Here is a 23,411-nt window from a genome sequence, read left to right as displayed (position 1 = left end):
CCCTGGACCAGATTTTGGAAACCCACTGGGTACGTTATTGCGTTCATGACCCAGCTTTCTGGAAGGTCTGGCCTTGTCTCGTTTCTTTTGCAGCCAGTAGCTATTACAAGGCCGGTAGCTCTCCCTTCAGCGATGAGAGGAGCTTTATCGCACAAATGACGGTTAAGTTCGTTCCCTGCCGTGAGCATTAGAGGGGGCACTCAGAACTGACTGAACACACAGCAACCACAAGAAGGGCCATTATGTGCCTCACGAAATCTGAAGCAGCCTAAAGGTGGCAGGATCCCAGGACAATATAAGAAACTCAAGAAAACACAGCTGGGCTCGGCCCACTTGCCTGGGTCGCAAAATTTAGGAGTCGTCCCAAAACTCTGTAATCCAGGTGAATGAGATTTTAAAGGCAATATTCTGAAAATTCAAGTCGGTTTCTGTAAACAAAGTTTCCCTGGTCACGACTTTCGGAAAACTTTCCACCGCGTCGCGTGAGTCCCTCAGAGCAACGGCCTGGCGCCCGGCGCCGCCACTCGGCGGCCACGGGCGACAGCCAGAGAGGCAGCGGTGCGGCGGGAGAGCTCTCGGCACCCCGCAGCGGACTTCCACTTCCCGGCCGCTTTTCCCCGCCCCCGCCCGGCCCACTCCAGCAGGGCGCCCCTGATTGGCTGGATCGCCGCATGTTCGCGCTGCCATTGGCCGGGAGTCCGGCTGGGGCGGGCGCGGGCTGACTTACCTCCACAGGTCCTGGCGGGAGCGTTATTGTGCTCGGCGGTTGCTGTTCGTTGAGCTTCTGTTGAGAGAAGCGGCCGGTGCCGCGCCGCCGGAGGTACGTTGGGGCCGGGCGAGAGCGCCGCGCGAGCGGCGGTTGGCCGAGTCGGCGGTTGCGCGGCGCCGCGCGTCTCTCTGAGGGCTGGCGCCGAAGCCCGGGGACGCCGCGCGAGCAGGGCGGTCGCAGTGGCGGGGCCGACCGAAAGGCGCCCGCAGAGTGGCCCCGGGGCTCCGGCCGGGAGGACAGCCGCGACGGGCGAGAGCACGCGTCCGCGGCGCTTCCCGAGGGGGGCGGTGCGGGGAGCGGCGGCGGCTGCGTGCGCCCCGCGTGGGGGTCGCGGCTACGGAGGGACACGGCGGCGGCCTCAGGCTTTTATCCTTCCGAGTAAGTACGGGATCGGGGCCCGGCCGGACTACTTTTAGCGGCGCCGGGGCAACTGGGGTCCCGCGCGGCGCTGGCTGGCTGGCTGAAGAAGCGGGGGGCCGGCGCGGCCGCATGGAGGCTCCCCAGGGGCGAGGAGCCTGTCATCGAGAAGTGTCGTGGCGCGGGGGGCCCGGGGACAGAGGGGCCCCCTGAAGTCCCGCGGCCCGGGTCTGGGGGGTCGGCGCGCACACGTGTGCCGGACACCTGTTGCGCTGAGCCGCGCTGGGGATGCTGTAGCCCAGTCGTCCTGGAGATGGCTTTTCCGCTGGCGCACAAGCTTGAAAATACGGGCGTATCTACTTATCAGAGACCATTTTCTCCTTCCGGCCCCCACCTGGCCGGCTTTCCCTCCCGTTTTGGCAAAGTTGGAGGATGTGTAGGGTGGACAGAGGAAGCATATTGTTTGCTTTTGTGTCTCTGACTCCAGTCCGACTGTTCTTGGAAAACTTGACTTCTTCCAGCTTTGCCTGATACGGGGCCTGAAGATGAAGCTGCTGACGTGGCGAGCCGGCATCTGTTGTGGGATCCAGGACGAACTAGCTTTCACTGCCCTAAAGACTTATGTGTGGTCAAGATCTAGAAGCAGTGTGCTCAGTAGCCCCTTGGAAGGAACACGTTGGACCGCTTTGCGTCCTGTCCACTTTAAACGGACTTTGGTTACTCCAGCCTGGGATCTCATACTCTTCCCATGAGGATTTTGTGTTGTGTTTATTTGTAGCCAGGAAACGATCCGCGACACAGGTATTTGCAAAAACATGATGAAGAACAGTCAAGACCAAGATAACTTATGTCACAGGAGAGCTACTGAAAATGCAAAAATGAAGCCTCTGAATCAAGGTTTAATTACATCAAGTCCAGCTTTTGTGAAGTATGCCTTCGTAGTATATCCTTCAGTTCGGTTTTTAGAGATGTTGAGTCTGACCCTAATCGAATTAATCTACTTAACTCTCAGTCTGATCTGCAGATTTGTACAGACCACATCCTAAGATTGACCTCTGCCTCAACAGAAATGCATGAAGAGTGTCGTATTGGAAATGATTTACGTCTTTTAAGAGCTGGTGTGTCTAGGTACATCTTGAATCTTCTGCTCTTTTTCTTAATGACCCTTGTACATCACCTCAGCTTTCAGTCCACTGTATTTCCTTGCTACTTAATATCTTGAATTCTGGTGTAAAAATAACGGTGTGACCCTCACATCTTTGTGCATATCCTGTAATTCTGTTTTAGTGGGTGTTTACAGATGTATTTCATTTCATGTAATCAAATTTTAAGTAATATATTGGGTAGTTGTTACAAATAAAAATAAACTTTATAACTTTGAATGTGCAAGAGTGTTCTCATTAAGTTGAGTGAGATTATATTAAATATAAAAAAGGACTATCTTATTTCGTCTTATATTATCATTTAAATACTCTGTTCTCTGAGCCATTTTTTTTTAAAGATTTTAATTTTCAGAGAGAGAGCACGAGCAGGGGGAGGAGGAGGAAAGAGGGGGAAGGACAAGCAGACTCTCCACCTACCACTCCATCCCATGACCCTGAGATCATGACCTGAGCCAAACTCAGACACTTAACTGACTGAGCCACCCAGGCGCGCCTGTTCTCTGAGTCTTAAACCTTGACAGATACCTTTAAAATGCATTACTATAGACCCAGGTACCTAACTTCTCATCACTTTTCAGCTTTACCAATCTCATTAGGACAGAAAGTTTGTAGTCAGGTAGTATTTGGAGAGAAATAACTGACTTTCTGGGTAGGGGAGATAATCAGATGTAGTTTGAATTTTGAACTCCTGATTAAATTTCTTAGGATATAAAGGATGTTCATAGACAGATCTTACTACATTTAACCATTAATTATGTAGACACAATCTACTAAATGCAGTACCATTAACGTACCTCCGTGTCATAAGTGTGTATAATGGCAAAAGTTGCTGAGGCCTGTTTTGGTACTTTAAGGAAAGAATGACCCTGGCTGGCTTTCCAGAACTTAATTTTTATAAGTTGAGTATACATTTAAGCCGCATTTTATAAAGCGGCTTTATAAAGAAACTCCTCTTCCTGGGGTTGTAAAAGTAAAGACACATCTCTGCTCTCAAAGCTCATGACTAAAAATATATATTTGTAATGGGATATTCAGATAAGGAAGTCCTTTTCTTGGAGGAAGGCTTTTTTGAAGAGGTGATCTTTAAACATGACCTTGAAGGAGTTGGGAAAAAGGGGAAACATAGATAGATGACAAGTTGTGATGAATTTGAAAACAGTGAAAGATAGGTTTATAGGAAGTCAGTAGATTAAATTCATTATCTTCACGAAAAACAAAATATAGGAAAGATAATACAGTCATGATAGTCTGATTATGTAGAAAATACTTGCCTATAACAACTTAAGTATTGATTTAGCTACTGATGTGATTAAAAGGTGCATAGGTATAGAAAAGAGCTAAATCTCATCTCTTAAGTATAGGAATTTGATAATGGTCAGAATTTGTAACAAGAAATAACTAGTGTGAACGTATTAATACTGAGATATAAAAAAACAAATGGTTAGTTAAAATTAACTGTCACTGGGCGTTAAGGAGTGCTGACAGGCAACTACTTCATTTCATTATGAGCACTTTATACTGTTTCATTTTATGGTATTACATTGATAAGTTTTTAAAGTAAAAGCAAAATTGTACTAGCACTTAGAAGTTGGCTGATGCAGCTGGTCCATGGACCACACTTAGAGGAGTAAGGATTAGTTCATGCTCATTATGAGATTGTCACCTGGCACAAGTCGATCAAGTTTTGTCATTTTGTTGACCATTATATACCCCTGAAGATAACCCTGTCTCTTCATATTTGGAGAGAAATAACTGACTTTCTGGGTAGGGGAGGATTTGTACTTGTGATACAAGATTTCTTTGTGTCTTAAGATCCTGGATTTAAATGCTGGCTCCAAACTGTGTTTCCTGGAACAAGTTATATAACCTAGCTCAGGTTGGTTGGTTTTCAAGTTTCACTTTTTAGTAAAGGGAAGGTAAAGATTTGGTTCAGTGGATTTTTAAAAAATATAACAAGAATTGCCATTTATTTAGTGCTTACATGTGTTAAGATACTGTCTCAACAAGAAGCATTATGAGAGATTTCATAATGAAGAAAACCAGTCCATCACCAGGAATAGAGAAACTCGAATCAGTATCTACGTGAAGCTTCAAACTATATAAAGAAAAAAGCAAAATGATTAAATAAAAAAAAAATAGACAAACCTACAATCAGTGTTTTTAATAGCTGGAAGATTGTGAACAGCACAACTAAAAAAATCTGAACTAGTAGGCATTTACGTATAATAACATCACACCCAACAGTGTTGGAAGACATGTTCTGCTCAAGTATATCTGGAGCTTTTGGAAAAACTGACCATGAAGCTAGCCTCAACAAATAAAAGATTGAAATAATTTTGGAGAATATTCTCTGATTACAGTGTAATTAAACTAACTTTCAACAAAAATATAAATAGGGAATCTGCAATTGCCTGGAAATTAATCAGTGTTTTAAATAATCCACAGATCATAGAAGTATGGAGATTGGAAAATATTTTGAACCAAGTATTAAAATTGAGGTAGGGTTTATCAAAATGTGTAGAATTCAACTAAAGCAGAACTAGAGGAAAATTTTATAGCTTTAAATGCAAAGTGAGAAGGGAAAGGAACTGAAAGTTAAAAATCTGAGTTTTCATCTCAAGCTAGAAAAAGAACAACAAATCAAGCCTGAAGAAAATGAAATTAATGCCAACAGGAAATGGTGAACACTACGTACAATAGAAAGTCAGAAAAGCCAGAAGTCAGTGCTTTGAAAATAGTGATTAAATGGATAAATTTTAGTAAGAATGATGAAGAAAAAAGAACTGTCACTAATATCAGAAACAGAATAAAAAGAACATTACACCAGACTCAGTGAAGCCTGGCTGGCTACCAGGGCAAAGAAGGAGCAGTGGCAGAAACAACAGCTGACACAGTCCCTGTGCGAGGCAGCCATGGGCCAGAGTGAATTCAGCCTGCTGGACCAGTGGGGCCAGGCTTGCTGCAAAACCAATCTTCAGGGCCAGTGGGTGTCAATATACTTAACTCACTGTCCTGACATCTGCCCAGATGTGCTAAGAAGCTGGTGCAGGAGGCAAGACAGCAGGAGGCTGAGCCTGACTGGAGCTGCCACCACCCCCATCCATTTTTAAAAAAAGAGAAGTACTACAGATCTTGCAAATGTTACAAATATAATTAGAATATAATGAATAACTTTATAAATTTGAAATTCTGTTGAAAGAGAAAAACAACTAAAGTTAACAAACAGATGTAGAAAATATGAATGGTCTTGTGTCTATTTTTAAAAATTCAGTTATAATTGAAAAGCTTTATCACTAAGTTAACTCCAAGTCCAGATGGCATTATGGTGAATTATTTCTAACATTTAAGGAAGAAGTAATGCCATTTGCAAACACAAACTAAAGAAAATCGAAAAGACCTTGCAGTGTTATGAGGCCACCATATATACTCTCGCTGTCAAAACATGATAAAGGAAAATTACACTCTTCTCTTTCATAATATTGATACAAGATTCCTGAGCAAAATGTTAGCAAACTTAATCCAGAACATGGGAGAATATCTAGGAATAAGCTAGATAAGATATTTTAAAATATCAACATGATGCAAATTAATTGAAGAAATGAGATTATGTAATCCTCTAAATAGATATGAAAAGACATTTGATTAACTTGAAAACATATTCATGGTAAAATCTTAACTAGGAATGGAAGAGTAATTATTAAACCAATAAAGCGTATCTCCAAAAATTATTACAAAAATCGTTTTTAACGGTGATATAATGAAATGCCACACCTTGTCCAAGTTTGGTAATAAGAGAAGCATGTGCACTAACAGCATACCTATCACATCATACCGGAGGTTCTAAATGTAGGAAGACAAGAAAAGAAAAAAATAAGGATTAGCCAGAAAAAAATCATGACATTACCTACATAGAAAATTCAAACAAGTGAATCTAATGAATTGGGAGATGTGATCAATTAAAACACTGCTTATATTTCTCTGTAATAGGCAGAAATGTGAAATTTCAAAGACTTTTTATTCATTTGAGAGAGCAAGTGAGAGTTCAAGTAGGGAGGGTCAGAGGGAGAGGAAGAAGCAGACTCTGTGCTGAGCAGGAATCTCAATGTGGTCCTCGATCCCAGGACCCCAGAATCATGACCTGAACCCAAAGCAGATGCTCAACCAACTGAGCCACCCAGGTACCCCATAAATGTGAAATTTTAAAATGCCACTTATAAAGCCTTTTAAGCTGATACCTAGGGCATTAAAGGAAGGAATAGAGAAGCAAAAGATGTGAGACATGTAAAATGGACACAAATTGAACTATTAATAATGTAAAATTGAATGGATTAAACAATCTAGTCATATAGAGATTTTCAGATTGGAGGAGAAACAGCATCCAAGTATATGCTGTCTACAGGAGATAACATCTTAGTTTGAAAGATACAAATATGTTGAAAGTAAAAGGATAGAAAAAGATCTATTGTACAAAGAGCAACTGTAAGAGTGGTTATACTGATTTCAGACAAAATAGACTTTAGAACAAAAATTTTACTAAAGGTAAAGAAGGATGTTTTAAAAGAAAAGGACTAGTCCCTCAGGAAGTTATAACAATTATATATACATATGTGTGTATGTATGTATTATATACACCTAATAACAGCACCAAAATACATAAAACAAATATTGACAAGAATTGAAGGGAGAAGTAGACAATTCAATAATAATGATTGGTGACTTCAATACAGCACTTTCATAATGAATAGAAAACTAGGCAGGAGATCAATAAGACTTGAATAACACTACGAACCAAGTAGACCTTAGAGACCTCTTGTAAACAGTCAAAATAACAGCAGAAAGCACATTCTCATGTACCTAGAACATTCTCCAGTATAGACATACTGAGCCATAAAACAAACCTCAGCAAAGTTAAAAGGATTGAAGTCAATGAAGTACACTCTGATTACAGTGGAATGAAATTAGGATTCAGTGCCGAGAAGAAATTTGAGAAATTCACAACTGTATGGTAATTAAACAACTCCTAAATAACCTCTGGGTCAAAGAACTCCTCAAGGGAAATTAGAAAATACTTTCAAATGAATGAAAATGACGTAACATTCCAAAACTTTGAAGTGAAATTAAAGCAATTCTTCGAATGAAATTTGTAGTCAGGGAGCCAGGGTGGCTCAGTCAGTTGAACGTCCAACTCTTGGTTTCAGCTCAAGTCTTGATCTCAGGATCGTGAGATAGGGGCCTCACATCAGTCTCCACATTCAGCAGGGAGTCCGCTTGAGATGCTCTTTCTCCCTCTCCCCCACTTGTGCTCTCTCTCTCTCTCTCTCAGATATATATATATTTTAAAGGAAATTTGTAGTGATGGACACCTATATTTAAAAAAAAGGGGCGCCTGGGTGGCTCAGTCAGTTGGGCGACTGCCTTCGGCTCAGATCATGATCCTGGAGTCCCGGGATCGAGTCCCGCATCGGGCTCCCTGCTCAGCGGGAAGTCTGCTTCTCTCTCTGACCCTCTTCCCTCTCCTGCTCTCTATCTCTCATTCTCTCTCTCTCTCTCTAATAAATAAATAAAATCTTTAAAAAAAAATAAAAAAAGTCTCAGGGCACCTGGGTGGTCAGTCGATTGAGTGTCCAACTCAATCTCAGCTCTGGTATTGACCTCACGGTTGTGAATTCAAGCCCCACATTGGGCTCCATGCTGGGTGTGGAGCCTTTTTTTTTTTTTAAGGCAAAAAAAATAAAAAAGATCTCAAGTCAATAACCTGACTTTTACTCTTAATACAAAAAGAAGAGCAAACTAGACCTAAGTCAGAAGAATGAAGGAAATAATAAAGATTACAGCAGAAAGTAATAAAATTAAGAAAGAAAAAATAGAGAAAATCAAGGAAACCAAAAGTCATTTTTCAAAAAGACCAAAATGACAAACCTTTACCTAGACTGAAAAAGAGACTCAAATAACTGAAATCAGGAATGAAAGAGGGAGCATAAGTACCAACTTCCAGAAATTACAAAAAATGATGAGAATACTATAGAACAATTCACTTCTATGCCAATCAATTAAATGGTTGAAATAGACAAATTCCTAAAGAGACCCAAATGAACAAAACTGACTCAAGAAGAAATAGAAAATCTGAACAGGCCTATAACAAGTACAGGGACTGAATTAGAACACAGAAGAGGCCAGTATGAGATGGCTTTATTGTTGAATTCTATAAAACATATAAAAATACCAATTCTTTTCAAATTTTCTTAAGAAATAGAAGAGGAAGAAACACTTCCCTAATCATTCTGTGAGGCCAGGAGGCCAGTATTCTTCTGATAACAAAATCAGACAAAGACCTCACAAGAAAACTACAGAACGGTATCTCTTATGAATATAGATGCGAGAATCCTCAGCAAAATACTAAAAAATTCAATACAAAAAATTCAACCCAGAGAAAGGATTATACACCATGACCAAGTGCTATTTATCCCAGGAATGCAAGGCTGGTTTCACATCCAAAAATATATTAATGTAATCTACCATATCAATATAATGGAAAACAAAGCCATACGATTATGTTAATAGATGCTAAAATATTTTCTAACAAAATACAATGCTCCTTTACAATAAAGCATTCAACAAAGTAGAGATAGTTGGGAAATTCCTTATCAAGGGCATCTGAGAAAAATCCACAGCTAATGCCATATAGAATCTGGTTCAAGACTGAAGATTTTTCCCCTAAGTCAGACAAGACGAGGAGGTTAACTTTTGCAACTTCTGTTATTGTACTGGAGTTTCTAGTCGGAATAGGCAAGAAAATGAAATAGAAAGCATCAAGACCAGGAAAGAAGAAATAAAACTACCAACATAAGATAGGATCTTGTTTGTTAAAAAAAACTAGAGATAAAAACAAGGTCAACAGTGTCGCAGGCAAAATCAATATACAGTATTCTGTTGAATTTCCACATACTTACAACGAATAATCCAAAAATGAAATTAAGAAAAATAGTTTCATTTAGAGCAGTATCAAAAGGAAGTGCAAAACTCTAAAAACTACAATATACCTTTGAATGAAATTAAATATCTAAGTAAATGGAAAGACTATCATGTTCATGGATCAGAGTACTTGATAAAATTGAGGTTGCCATACTCCCTAAATTGATCTGTCTAGGTTCACCACAATCCCTATCAAAGTCCAGTAAACTTCTTTGCAGAAATTGTTAATCTGATCCTGAAATTCATATACATATTCAAGGAACTCAGAATAGCGCAGACAATCCTCAAAAACAAAGTTGAGGGCTCATATCTTAAATTTAAAACTTAACAGAAAACTACAGTAATTGAGACCTATATATCAGTGGGATAAAACTGAGAATCCTTAAATAAACCTTAAGATTTAAATTAATTGGTCTTGACAAGAGTGCCATAACAATTCGTTGGAGGAAAGAATGGCCTTTTCAAATGGTGCTAGAACAATAAGCAGCATCATTAACCGTCAAGGAAATGCAAATCAAAATGACAATGAGGTACCACATCACTCTCACCAAGATGACTCTACTGGAGAAGACATAATGGTTGATGAAGAGATATTGAAACAAAATCCCTCATACACTACTGTTGTGAATGTAAATTGGTCCAGATGGTTTTGAAAACAGTCTGTTCCTCAGAAGGTTAAATATGGAGTTACAGTATGATTCAGCAGTTCCATATAGACATATAACCAAGAGAAATGAAAATGTGTCCACACAGGAACTTACACATGAATGTTTATAGCAGATTTATTAATAATAGCCAGTTTTGGCTCTGAAGCAGAATGTAAATATCCAAAATTATTGTTGAAAGTATATATACCATAAAAGTAAGGTAAAATCTGGGATGTAAAGTTCGAATACTTTTTAAGTTTTGTTTATTTAAGTAATCTCTACACCCGATGTGGGGCTCCAACTCATGACCCAGAGATCGAGTCACATGCTTTTCCAATTGAACTAGCCAGGCACCCCTTGAATACTTTAAGATAATATATATTTAAATAATATTGTTTTACTCTTTACTTCAATAGTTACTGAAACACTGGCTGAAATGCTTTTAGAGAACTTTTAAATATACTAGAATCCATGGAATCATGAAGCATATGTAGACCTTATAAAATAAAAAGGACATTTTCATGTTTGAGTATAATATGGAGATATCAAACAATAGAAAGTAAAATATAACAGCAAAAAGCTATGAAAATCAGAAGGCATAACACCAAGTGTAAGTTAAAGCTTTAGTGGCAATATTAAACGTAAATGGATTAAATTCTATTAAACGATTCATTAGGCTAAATATTTTCAATAAGTTTTACAAAAGACATCTAAAACAAATTGATGGGATGTTCAGCAAGAGTTATATCATCAGATGAATGAAAGGTAACATTTTTAAAAGTTCAAAATTAACAGGATACTGTCCAATAATTAATTATACACCTGAGGACAAAATGAAATTAGATCCCTTCCTCTCAGTATATTCTAAAATCAATTCTAGATGGATTTAGGACTTAAATAATGAAAGACAGATCTTTAAAACTTGAGAAAATATAGATGACTTCTCTTTCCTACCTTGTCCTGCTGGACAGTACCATGATTTTAAAGATCTGTGTGAAATGTTGCTTATTTGACAGCAAAGGAGCTGGTTGCAGAGAGAAGTCCTGATGATGGCAGGGATCCCCAACTAGACTGTCTTTTATTTTTATTCTCCCAATAATAAATTTCACTAAACTTCTCTACAATATGTAAATTGTCATTTATCTTTTAGGCAGTCCCCAGTACTTAATTTCCCTGAGCCTTTTATTGGCAGTTTTACTTATTTTTCCCTAAGCATACTGATGCAGAGGTTTTCCAAGTGAAGTACGTCTCCACAGTGCCCTGAGTTTTATCGGCTAACAAGTTGCACAGTTATGACCAATTTTCTCATGTTTATAAACTTTAAAAATAATTGTCTCTAAAGACAAGTATCATATGATCTCACTGATGTGAGGAATTCTTAATCTCAGGAAACAAACTGAGGGTTGCTGGAGTGGTTGGGGGTGGGATGGATGCGGTGGCTGGATGATGGACATTAGGGAGGGTAGGTGCTATGGTGAGTGCTATGAATTGTGCAAGACTGATGAATCACAGACCTGTACTTCTGAAACAAATAATACATTATATGTTTTAAAAAAAGAAGAAGATAGTAGGAAGGGAAAAATGAAGGGGGGAAAATTGGAGGGGGAGACGAACCATGAGAGACTATGGACTCTGAGAAACAAACTGAGGGTTCTAGAGGGGAGGGGGGTGGGGGGATGGGTTAGCCCAGTGATGGGCATTAAGGAGGGCACGTACTGAATGGAGCGCTGGGTGTTATACGCAAACGATGAATCATGGAACACTACATCAAAAATTAATGATGTAATGTATGGTGACCAACATAATAAAATAAAATTAAAAAAAATAATTCTCTCTGAGCAGGTATTCCTATTATATATTCACTCAGGTCTGCTTTTATATTATGTATTTTTATAATTGCACAGCCATGGTGCAGGTCTGTGTCCTGAGATAACTTAGATCAGAAGGCTTCTATACCACCAGTAGGCCTCACTGTTTCATGTATTACCTAGAGGTGGGGAAGGATTTCTCAAGAGAGATTAAACTTCAGCCATTAAAGAAAAAAAAGAAATGTGTATTAAAATTAGGAAGATCCAAAGACAAACCACAATTGAGAGAACATACTTGTAACTCATAAAACAAATGATTGACAGAGGATGATTATTCATAATATATTAAGTTCTCTTAAAAAATAAATGAGAAAAGACAGCCCAGTCAAAAACAAAATAAGCAAGATATAACCAGGAATTTTGCAGATAAGGAAATATGTATAGCCAATAAACATAGGAAGATGCTACTAATTAGGGAAATGCAAATTAAGACCATGAGATATATATCCATATCCAAGTAGACTGGTAAAAATTAAGTCTGGCAATACCAAAGGCTTGAGAGGATGTGGATAGTGGTAACTCATACATTGCCTGTAGGGGTGTATATTGGTATACCTGCTTTGGAAAATAATTTGACTATCTTGAGAATTTGAACATTTGTATATCTTACTGCTACCCAACAAATCCACTCAAAAAATGTTTATAGACATGCATCTTGAAACAGTAGTCGTAGCAATAATGTTAGTAAGAAAAAGAAAACTGGAAATGACTCAAATATCCCTCATAGAGAACTAGATAAAGAAGTTTTGTTATATTGACCCAATGGATCATTATGATGCCATTAAAATGTATGAATTACTGCTATACACAGTTTCATGGATGAGTCTGGGGATATGCCTGAAGAAACATGTTAGAAAACTGTATAGTCTGGGGTGCCTGGGTGGCTCAGTTGTTTGCCTTCAGCTCGGGTCATGATCCCAGGGCCCTGGGACTGAGCCCCACATCAGTCTCTCTGCTTGGCAGGAAGCCTGCTTCTCCCTCTCCCATTCCCCCTGCTTGTGTTCCCTCTCTCGCTATCTCTGTCTCTGTCAAATAAATTAAAAAAAAAAAAAACTATATAGTTTGGTCAAAAGTAAGTAGAATTAAACTATATTGTTTACATATCACATTTATAATGAAACTAACCTAAAAAGTAGAAGTATAAACTCAAAATGCAGGATACAAAATTACCTTAGGCTGGGGAAGAGGGGGGAGAAGCATGGTGTGGGAAACCTTGGATAGATGCAAGTTACTGGTGGTATTTGGCTGAATGGTGGGTGGTTCAAAGATACTCAGTATTTTCATACATTGTCATACTTCATAATTAATGGACATTACATGTCTTGTGTGTGCATCAAATGTAGAGGCATATTTACCGCAAAGTTTTCAGGGCTTTTCACTAGTCTGGGCCTTTTCTAAAGGCCCTGAGAAAGGACCACAGCAGTGTATTCACATGGTTGGGAGTTTCTGTAAGATTTATAAAATAAGATATTTCAACTATAATCATTTAAGACTACTGTCTCTCTTCATCTTGATTTCTCCTTACCTTTGTGTCACCTGGGAGTAGAATAGCTTCAGGCAGTTTGTGATTGGGAATATACTTAGTGTGGGTTTAATAGGATACATTTGTGGTTCATAGACACTTTTGAATGTAGGTAATTATTGCCTGTTGGCCTGATTGTGATGGTCTACAGTGCCTGGCCCCTGCAATATATGAGGCATGAAGAAGCCACGAATTGAAATTTATGAAGCCAGAAGGTAGTCAGGAAAAAATATTCCAATCACCTGATGTTTAAAAACATAAGTAGAGGATTTAGTTCTCATGGATTTCTAGTCGAAAGAACTTCTCTTTTTGTTAGAAAAATAATAGCATATTCAATTAAAAATTCACTATATTTTTTTCTTTTTTGATAGGAATTCTGTCTTTAAAATCAAGTAAGAATTTTTGTGTTTATAAGTCACATAGCTGTAGCAGTACCAACAAAAAGTATGTCTTCACATGAAGCTGATTGTTTTATGCATCCTGATTATCAGTTAAAATTTAATCAACGATGCTAATGGGGCACCTGGGTGGTTTAGTTGGTTGAACATCCAACTCTTGATCTGGGCTCAGGTCTTGATCTAAGGGTCATGAATTCAAGCCCTGCATTGGGCTCCACACTTCTGGGCATGGAGCATACTTAAAAAGAAAAAAATTAAGCATGCTAGAAGAAAGATTTAGTTTGTTCATTCTCTCTATGGGAAATACTGCAAAAATTGTGTTCATGAAGAGGCAATCAAATATGTAGTCCTATAGGGAAAAACCTTATATTGAATCAGGCCTTTAACTAATGAAAGTATGCTATTTTTTTTGATTTTGTGATTTTTTTTTTTTTTAAATACATGACAGGTCTGTTTTTGTGTTTTGGAGTTTTTGTTTCTTTGTTTTTTTGTTTTTTTGTTTTTTTAAGTAGGCTCCATGCCCAGTGTGGAGCCCAACACAGGGCTTGAACACATGACCTTGAGAGCAAGTGTCAATGCTTACTGGCTGAGTCACCCAGGCACCCCTATACGTGACAGACAGGTTTTTAAAATTTGAATTCGTTGTGATTTTTTTTTCTTGTTCTAAATACATATTCACCTCAAACTTAAGATCTCACAAATCCTGGAACTGTTCCTGATCAAATGATATGGTAAATTAAAAGGATATAATAAAGGAAAGCTTCAAGTAAGGTATAGTGATAAATGAAAAACTTACTCAGGTAGCTTTGACTGGGCTATTTGTGCCTTCAAAAGTCCTAGATTCTGTCTTTTCAGTTTAGTAAGTTCTCTATACTTTGTTAGATAACTGGCCTATCATGCCCATACATACATATTTTTCCTTTTTTTGTTGTTTTTATTATGCCTTTGATTGCCTTGTAATTTCACAGTTATTTCCTTTAAACCATTTACCTACCGACCTACAGTTTAGATCAGACTTGATATGATATAGTGAGAGATAAACACTAAAATATTTTTCTCTGCTATGTAGATTTTTATTAAATTATGAAAAATAATTAAAAGCTAAATTGGCTTTCTTGTTTGAACTAGCATCATGTTGTGTATCTTTAGCACTCATTTTATACTCCTAACTTTTGGGAATTACTCCTGCAGTACCATTTATTTTGGAAACTTGAACATTAGGAAAGCTTTAAGATAGTGCCACTAGGTGTAGAAAATGGAAAATTCTTTGCAAAACATTGAGTTTTGTTTTTATGAAAAAAATGCAGTTTAATCTTTAGATTATATAAGGTATGGCCTGCTTGGATAATTGAAACCAGACTTCAGTGGTTATGGCAGTGAGGTGGTACAAAAAGTGGCCAGATAAAATTAACAGCCTTAGTATCAAGCAGAGGCTTACTGGCAATATAAAGTTTGAATTTATATAGTTTAGATTTATAGAAAAAAATTAAAATTACTTGTACATTTTCAGTGACAGATGAAAATGGATGTAATTTTCAAGAGAAATAATTATCTAAATCTCTAGAAATAGTCTGAACATTAATATTACAAATAAATAAGCTTCTGTCTGCTAGAGAAGTGCATTTAAATATGGTATTTTAAATTCTAGGGTATAAAAGATGGCAAGTCCAGATAGAAGTAAGCGGAAGATACTAAAAGCCAAAAAAACAATGCCTGTGAGTTGCCGGAAGCAAGTAGAGATCCTGAATAAGTCAAAGAATGCCGAAGCACTGAAAACAGCAACTGGGAATAATGTGTCAAGTGGTAATCAGAATTCAAGTACTGGTGTCATAAATAGCAAATATGGACATTCTGAAAATGATGCTTCCTTATTGGACTCTAACAAAAATTCAGTATGCTCAGAGAAAAGTAAAGCATTTTCTCAGAATGTAATGAAACCACTAGAAATTGTTGATTCAGAAACAAGATTGGAATACATTGAAGAACAAGTTGTGTGCCCTTACCAAAAGCCAAGCAAAACAATAGAGTCTTCCAGGAAACTCTTTACACAAGAGGCAAAGGATTCACAGAACACTTCTGAAAACCATATTGAATGTCAGACAGATATAACAAGATCCTATTTTGAACAACATGAAGAAGATTGTAATCTGAAATCCATTTGTTGTCCATCCAGTGTATTGCCTGGTATGGTTCAAATGCCAAAAACTACAGTAAACAATACCTTGGATGATAAAAGAATCGACAAGATAGTTTCTTATTTAGAAACAAACTCCAATTCTGAGTCATGTGATAAAAGACAAGGTGACATTTTAATTTTAAGTTCAGATACCCGTTTTCTACCTGTTGATAAAATACCTAAGTTGGTGAATTCAGTCATTTCCAGTAACTGTGCTACTGAAATTTTGAAAAGTGAAGAATCTTGTAGAACCTGTCATTCCAGCATTTCAAATTTTGAAAGTATAGACTCAACACGGCTGTCAGCACTTGACACTGATAGTAATAACAGTAAGTGTATACTTATGCATCTTTTGGAGAAATTAAAATAGTCATAGTCACTTTCCTTTTGGGGGATTTTTTTTAGCCTCAGATATAGAAACCATAGAGTGTCTATAGCCAGGAAAAAAGTAAATGATGGCAATAATTGTTTCAGAGTATCTTGTTTCTCAACCATTTAGGGTGAGGAGGGGGAAATGGTATCCTCCATATTTGAAGGGAAGTAAATTCTGGCAAAGAAGGAATCAGTCGCTTTCCCTTGAGAGTACAAAAAAAATCAAAAGGTGACTTATGGCAGTTGTTTGGTTTATTTCATCTACATCTCTTCTTATTTTGAAGTTTTATTTATTAGATTAATAAGGAGGCTAGTTGAAAGAGTTTTTTTAATCATTAGTGAACTCATTTCTTTCCATAGAATTGACCTAGCTGATAGATAATAGGTATATATACACATAAACATACATACGTGTATGTGTGGAATGACAGAGAAACATCAAATAGTTAACCAATGAAATTCTAGAGTTATAAAATTATTAAAATAGCAAAAATAAATTTCATTTGAAGTAGGATTTTTTTTGTAAGTTAATGAAATATAAGAAAAACATTTTGTAGGATAAATTTTGTGTTCTTGTCTAGGCTACAGAGTGATCATCTAATAAGATGGATTTAAAATTACTTAAAAATAACAGGATCACCTATTAAAAATATGTAAGACTGCCTAAGTAACTGTATAAAAATAATGTAAGACCACTTAAGTAACTAGAGGATTTAAGTGCTATAATTTATTCAGTTCTTGTTAGTATTAAATAGGTATTAAATGAAGTTGAAAGGAAAGTGTATCTGAGACCAGAATCCTACCTAAGAACCTAAGATAATCATTTTTTTAAGGTTAGTTTATCACAATTTTTTAGACAATTACATTGTCTAAAAAATGCTGCCTTGGTCACATTTTAGTTTTTCTATTTCCTTAGACAGTCCCTGGATTAGAGAATTCCCTTGTTTCCTTCCTTAGAAGAAATATTTTTACTTCCTGATCTTTCCATTTCCCTAAGGCCATAATCAAAAGAAGAGGATGTTTTCAGAAAACAAAGAAAATGTTAAGCGCATGAAAACCTCAGAGCAAATTAATGAAAATATTTGTGTAGCCCTGGGAAAGCAAACAGCATTGCTGGAACAGGTAAAATATTGGGGCTTATATATTTGCTTCAGAAACTTCTGATTAGTAAAAAATGGTAAAAGTTAATTGATCTCCACGATGATTTAGTACAGAAGACTTTCACTTGGTGCAAAAGTTGTATATGAAAATGGAATCAACTGATGGACATATTAGGGAAAGATCATTGTTTACATTACCAAAACATGTAGAGTAACCTAGAGAATCATGTGTAGGTAGAGTGCTGTAGTAGAAAGAGAATGGACTTTTTAGTCAATATTATATTTAAATCTCTTAGAAAGTCAGACACTGCATGACCTTAAGCTTTGCTGAATAATTCAATGTCTTTTGTTCTGGTCTTTGGGTTCTCTGATCTGCAACTACAGCCATTTGTATACCTCATCACAATTGACCCCTACTTCATAGACTCAGACAACCCAGAAGTCCATCATAAAGTTCTGCTGCATTCGGGTTTACTTGCCCTAATTTCCAGGTTTACACAGATGTGTTGGATTTTCTGATACTTTGTTTTATAGCATCATCAAATGCACATTTTGCTTTCATTTTGCCCCATTTTATTTCATTGTACTACATTTTACCGTGTTTGATCAACTCTTCAGTTTAAGTGTAATGAACTTCAATTTTAATAGGTCCTGTAATGAAGACCTGTTTTAACCATCGTGTTTTGCTATTTTACTACCACTAGAATTATTCAACTGAAAGTCATTATGTAGTAGATTAATGTCTGTCGGCTCTAATGGACCGAAATGTCTGAAGCCAAACTATCCTGCTGTTTCAGAAACAAAAACACTACTGTTTTCTAAAACAGACCATTACAATTATATAGTTACATATTATATGAATATGTATTCACATAATAAATAAATGGAAACCTTTTTGAAAGATTCATGCAGAACCAGCATGAAAGGTGAGTTAGCAGTTTTTCCCTTTCTACTTTGTCTTTTCTTCCAGGAAGACCAAAGGAAACACTAATAAAAAAAAAATGTAAATATTCTGTTATTTGCAGGAAAGAGGTGGCAAAATTATGGTGAGCATAGATCTAGCTTAAGAAAAAAGTTTGGGATTCCAGTCTTAATCCCGTTGATTAGTAGCTGAATTTAGAAATAAGTTCTGATAGGGACATATAAAGACAACATTTAATCTTTGAATATTTTGGTGTCGCTGGCATGGAAAAATCAGTTTTCATTCATTACAATTATCTGTCTCACAAAATACCTGGTCTGAGTTGACACAGAAAATGGTCCTTCCCAACGAGGTTTTGAGGAATGCAGTTTATTTTGTTTTCTCAACCACCACCACCCCCCTCCCTGAAGTTTCTTGCACATTCTTCAGAGACATCTTGGGTTTTAGCTAATTACTATCTTTTTACCTATCTCCAAATAGCTAGCTTTCCGTCATTTGATATTTTAATTCCTGTGCAGTTAACTCTCTAAACCACATCTATTTGGGGGTTTTTTTAGTTTGAATCCCAGTGGAATAGGGCTAGCATTCTGACATTGTTCTTCCCTGAGAGAGTCCCAGAGCTGTTGACTCTTCTTTTTTGAGGTTTTTATAAGGATGTTGGCCTTGTTGATTCCAATTAAATTACTGAAGTGGAGCAGTTTTTCTTCTAAAGTCCAAGTTATTCACTCTACCCACCATCTTAGAAAGTTTAGGCAGATTGAAAATATATAATTGCTAGTCTTTCTCCAATCTTTAGGCTACTTTTGCTGCCATCTGCCAATTGTACCTAGGATTTCCATCAGATTCCATAATTTGGGACACATTACCATAAGCAGAAGGCATTTATGAGGTATTTGGTGGAGATTATTGTGTCTTCCTTTTTTATGAGTAACATCGCCACTAAATGAGAAATGTCCGCTCTAACCAAGAGTAACAATCCGTGGATGGGCATTTATTTAGTCCTTTTAAATAACCAAGTTTTAAGAATCTGCCTCCATCTGAATCACCAGGAGTACATACTTGTTTAAATTGTGGTTTATTGAGCTCCCTCATAGTTGAAGACTGTTGTTTTAGGCTACTCTTTTCTCAAACTTACCTAATAAGAATTACTGGAGGTGCCTGTTAATTAGACAGCTTTCCAGGCCTTTTTCCAGGAAATTCTGTTTGGTGAATCCAGGCTAGGGCCTAGGAATCTGTGTGTTACCAGGGAAGTTTCACAAAAACTGTGTGATCTCCGCTTGTTAGCAAAACAGTATTTCCACATTCAGAACATTTAGAAAGTTTCTCCAAGATTGATCTGAGTTTGAGCTTTACATATTGACCCAGCCACTGAACTGGCAGGGCTGTAGTAATCCATAAAAACCACACATGGGTGGTTTTCACTTGTCAGTAAAAATACTGTGTTATTTTGAGCACTCATTAGTTGAATCAGATACTTAAAAGTTTGACAGTAAAAATGATAATCATGTCTAATGTTGAGAAATCATTGAAGAAATGTTAAGCATTACAGAAAAAAATCAAGTAGATGATAATGTTAAAGAGCAAGAACAATTGGAAATGAGAAGGAAAAACCTTGGGAATAATCAAAATTGTTGAATAACCCTAATCATCCCAGTGATACCAGTATAAAAGAGTTTAACATAGAAGCTTTGTGTTCCAATTTCAAACACCAAGAAGCAAGAATTTAGGGGAAAGATACAAATATTACTAATAAATACCTTGGGTGTATCATGACAGGTTTTGTTATTAAGAGACACTACCTACTCTGTTACGAAAGCAGCTTACAGGAGGATACAAATTCAGCAGAAAATTACAGTGGATATTTCCGAATATATGGCTGAGCAGAGCTATTCATATCAGTGGGCATTGAGATTAATTATGCTCCCTGAAAATAGGCCTGTTTTCTAAAAAACAGCCAGATAATGAAATGCATTAATGTTTCATGTGATAGCTACTGTTAGAATAGTGTGCATTATGCCAAATAGCATTAGTCACTGCCTAATTAGTCCTGACTTCTCTCCATTTTAACAATAGAAAGTCACCCCCTAAAAAACCTATGCAAGTAAAGTCGATTATCTTGCATATTTATTTCCTTTATGTCAATTCACTGTTTTCTATTTTATGGAGCTCTTTCACATATTTACCTTTTATGCCCTTATAAAAATCCTATGAGCATCACACATTCAACATTGTATTACCTACCCATATGTGGGCAAGGAAGATGAAGCTGAGAGGTGTTGTGACTTCCCAAAGGTCATATAGCTTTGTTAATGGCTGGGTCAAGGCTCAGACTTTCATAATTTGCTTCATATCCACTGTAGACCAACCAACCATTTTCACTGGGCTCTGGCTTTCAGATAAGTGGAGTTCCTTTTTATGGAATACTTGGTTTCAGTAATGCTCATTAAAAAATATAAATGCAATATAGGCTTTTACCATTCCTTTAATATGTATTATGGAATTCAGCTGAAACTGTAGGAAACAAAAATTAGCACTGGGAGAATAAATTTATGTTCTAACATATCCATATATTTAGATACTGGGTGTGTTTCGCTAAATTTGATATTCAAATTTCTGGTAATATTAGATACTGCGTGTGTTTTGCTAAATTTGAAGATTTTTTTTTTTTTGAGAGAGAGAATGAGATAGAGAGAGAGAGCATGAGACAGGGGAGGGTCAGAGGGAGAAGCAGACTCCCTGCTGAGCAGGGAGCCCGATGCGGGACTCGATCCTGGGACTCCAGAATCATGACCTGAGCCGAAGGCAGTCGCTTAACCAACTGAGCCACCCAGGCGCCCTGTTTCGCTAAATTTGACAGTCAAACTTCGGGTAATGTAAACATAAAAATGTGAAAAATGTGTATTTTATCAGTTACAATAAATCCAGAGAAGAACAAAGCTGTTTTTAAGGAGTAGAAAATAAAATTGCTTTTAAATTTGAAACATGGGGTGTTCTGGTTTTTATTTTAAAATTCTAGGTCAAACATTTGATTCAACAGGAGATCTATAGTATAAATTACAAACTGTTTGATAATAAGCTGAAAGAATTGACCGAACGCATTGGGAAGACACAGTGCAGGAATAAACATGAAGCGATAGCTGATGAACTCTTCGTAAGTTTCTGATTTCATTTGATTTCATTTGAAGTAGAATTTGGTGATATTTTACATATTAGGAAAGGAAAACAATAAAGCAGACCCAAATCTGATCCTTGACCACAAGCCTGGTGTACTGTACCATAGGTAATAGAGTTTATTAGCAATAGTGACCCTTACGAAATTGGAAATATTATTCTATGTTCTTCTGTTGTCAATTATTCTGTGTCAGTTGACAGGCTTAATATGTAGGCAGTTTCTTTTAATTCAAAATATATCCTGTATTAGAGCTGGTACAATGTGTTTGAAACTGTTTTGGGGTTTTTGTTTGCTTATATAAAGTAAATCTTTGCTTATATAAAAATTTCTCATTTATTTGGGTGGATGTCTAAGTCTTAACAAGACTCATTTGGCAGATACATAGTGTTCCCTCCATCTCTATATATTATTTAGTACTCTGGTTTTGTATTTGTTTTTCTCTTTTTCTTCTAGGCAAAAATATCAAAACTTCAAAGACGTATTAAAGCAGTATTGCAATCTCAAAAGAATTACTTGGAACCAAATGTATTAACCAGTAAAACAGCCTGTAAGGTTGGTATAAACACACATGAGTTTTAATTGCCTCATTGACCCACCGTTATAGGTAGTTGGATTTTAAGATATGAAATATATTTTTTCAAACTAAGAAGGCTTTAAAGAAAAATTTATATTTAGAATGTTCCTGTGATGTTATCTCTGGAGAAAATACCCTTAGGTGGCTAAACATAAATGCCACTTATATTTCTTGCATCAAGTGAGTAGAGAGGTGATTTGTGATCCCCACCACTTTATCAGGATAAAAAGTTTCAAACAGACACAACAGCAAAGTTGACAAACTTTTACAGTGAACATTTGTATATACAGCACCTGAATTCTACCTTTACTATTTTAATATGTTTATTTTTGTCATATATCTGTCAATCTGTTCATCTCCTAAGGCATCTTCATATCTGGTGCATTCATTAATGTATTTTTTTGTATCAAAATATACTTTGTAGCATACACTTCCAAAATATTTTGGCAGGGGTATCATTAGAGTTTGGTATCTGTTTATATTTTTCATATAAAATTTAAATACAGTCTTCAGTATATATTCACTGAATTTTTTTCTTGTAGTATCTTTATTTGCTTTGGTATCATATTTATGCTGGCTTCAGTAAATGAATTGGGAAGCATTTCCTCCCCTGTTTTCCAAAAGTCTGTGTAAGATTTTTTTACTTCCTTAAATGTTTGATAGAATCCATCTCTGAAGACTCTCTGGGCAAGGAGCTTTTTTTTTTTTTTTTTTTTAAGAGTTTTTTTTAGAGAGAGAATGAGAGAGAGAGCATGAGAGGGGGGAGGGTCAGAGGGAGAAGCTGACTCCCCGCTGAGCAGGGAGCCCGATGTGGGACTCGATCCCGGGACTCCAGGATCATGACCTGAGCCGAAGGCAGTCGCTTAACCAACTGAGCCACCCAGGCGCCCCAAGGAGCTTTCTTTGTAGGAGGACTTTTTCTTGAAATTCAATTCTTTAATAGGTAAGGGGCAATTCGGATTTTTCTATTTCCTCTCATATCAGTTTTGTAAGTTATCTTCACAAGGAATGTGTCCCTTTTATCTAAGTTGTTGAATTTGTTGACATAAATTATTAACAAAATTCTCCTGTCCTTTTAGTATTTGTAGATCTGTAATGATATACTGTTTCATTTTTGAAACCAATAATCTGTGTTTTCTTTTTTTTCTTGATCAGTCTTGACTAGGGTTTTAAAAATCTTACTCTCTCTTCCATGTCTCTTTTCTGTTTTTTATAATTTCCTTCCTTTTACTTACATTGGATAGAATTTATTCTTTTTCCAGCTTCTTAAGAAAGAGCATTGGTTTTTAATCTTCTTTTCTACTAGAAAACATTTAAAGCTATGAATTTCCTTCTAAGCACTGCTTTTTCTAAGCATTTTCTAAGCATCTCAGTGATTAGATATTGCACTTTTTTTTTC

The 23,411-nt window shown here is 36.9% G+C and overlaps 1 protein-coding gene across 1 annotated transcript in view; it reads left to right on the top strand.

Moving 5' to 3' along the window:
* Positions 1–826: 826 nt before the first annotated feature.
* The window catches only part of ATF7IP2 (activating transcription factor 7 interacting protein 2), a 58,412-nt gene continuing 35,827 nt past the window's right edge, over positions 827–23,411 (top strand). The window contains exons 1-5 of the mRNA XM_073899526.1: positions 827–1,147; positions 15,345–16,201; positions 17,242–17,366; positions 21,283–21,417; positions 21,892–21,990. Of these exons, the coding sequence (XP_073755627.1) occupies positions 15,355–16,201; positions 17,242–17,366; positions 21,283–21,417; positions 21,892–21,990 (1,206 nt within the window). The 5' untranslated portion in view covers positions 827–1,147; positions 15,345–15,354. The remainder of the gene's footprint in view (positions 1,148–15,344; positions 16,202–17,241; positions 17,367–21,282; positions 21,418–21,891; positions 21,991–23,411) is intronic.

The sequence above is a fragment of the Callorhinus ursinus genome, unplaced genomic scaffold (genome assembly GCF_003265705.2).
Source record: "Callorhinus ursinus isolate GAN/ISIS: 27379988/994484 unplaced genomic scaffold, GSC_fseal_2.0 scaffold13, whole genome shotgun sequence".
Classification (NCBI taxonomy): Eukaryota; Metazoa; Chordata; class Mammalia; order Carnivora; family Otariidae; genus Callorhinus; species Callorhinus ursinus.
Note: the sequence above shows the minus strand (reverse complement) of the source record. Positions and strands in the feature narration are given on the sequence as shown.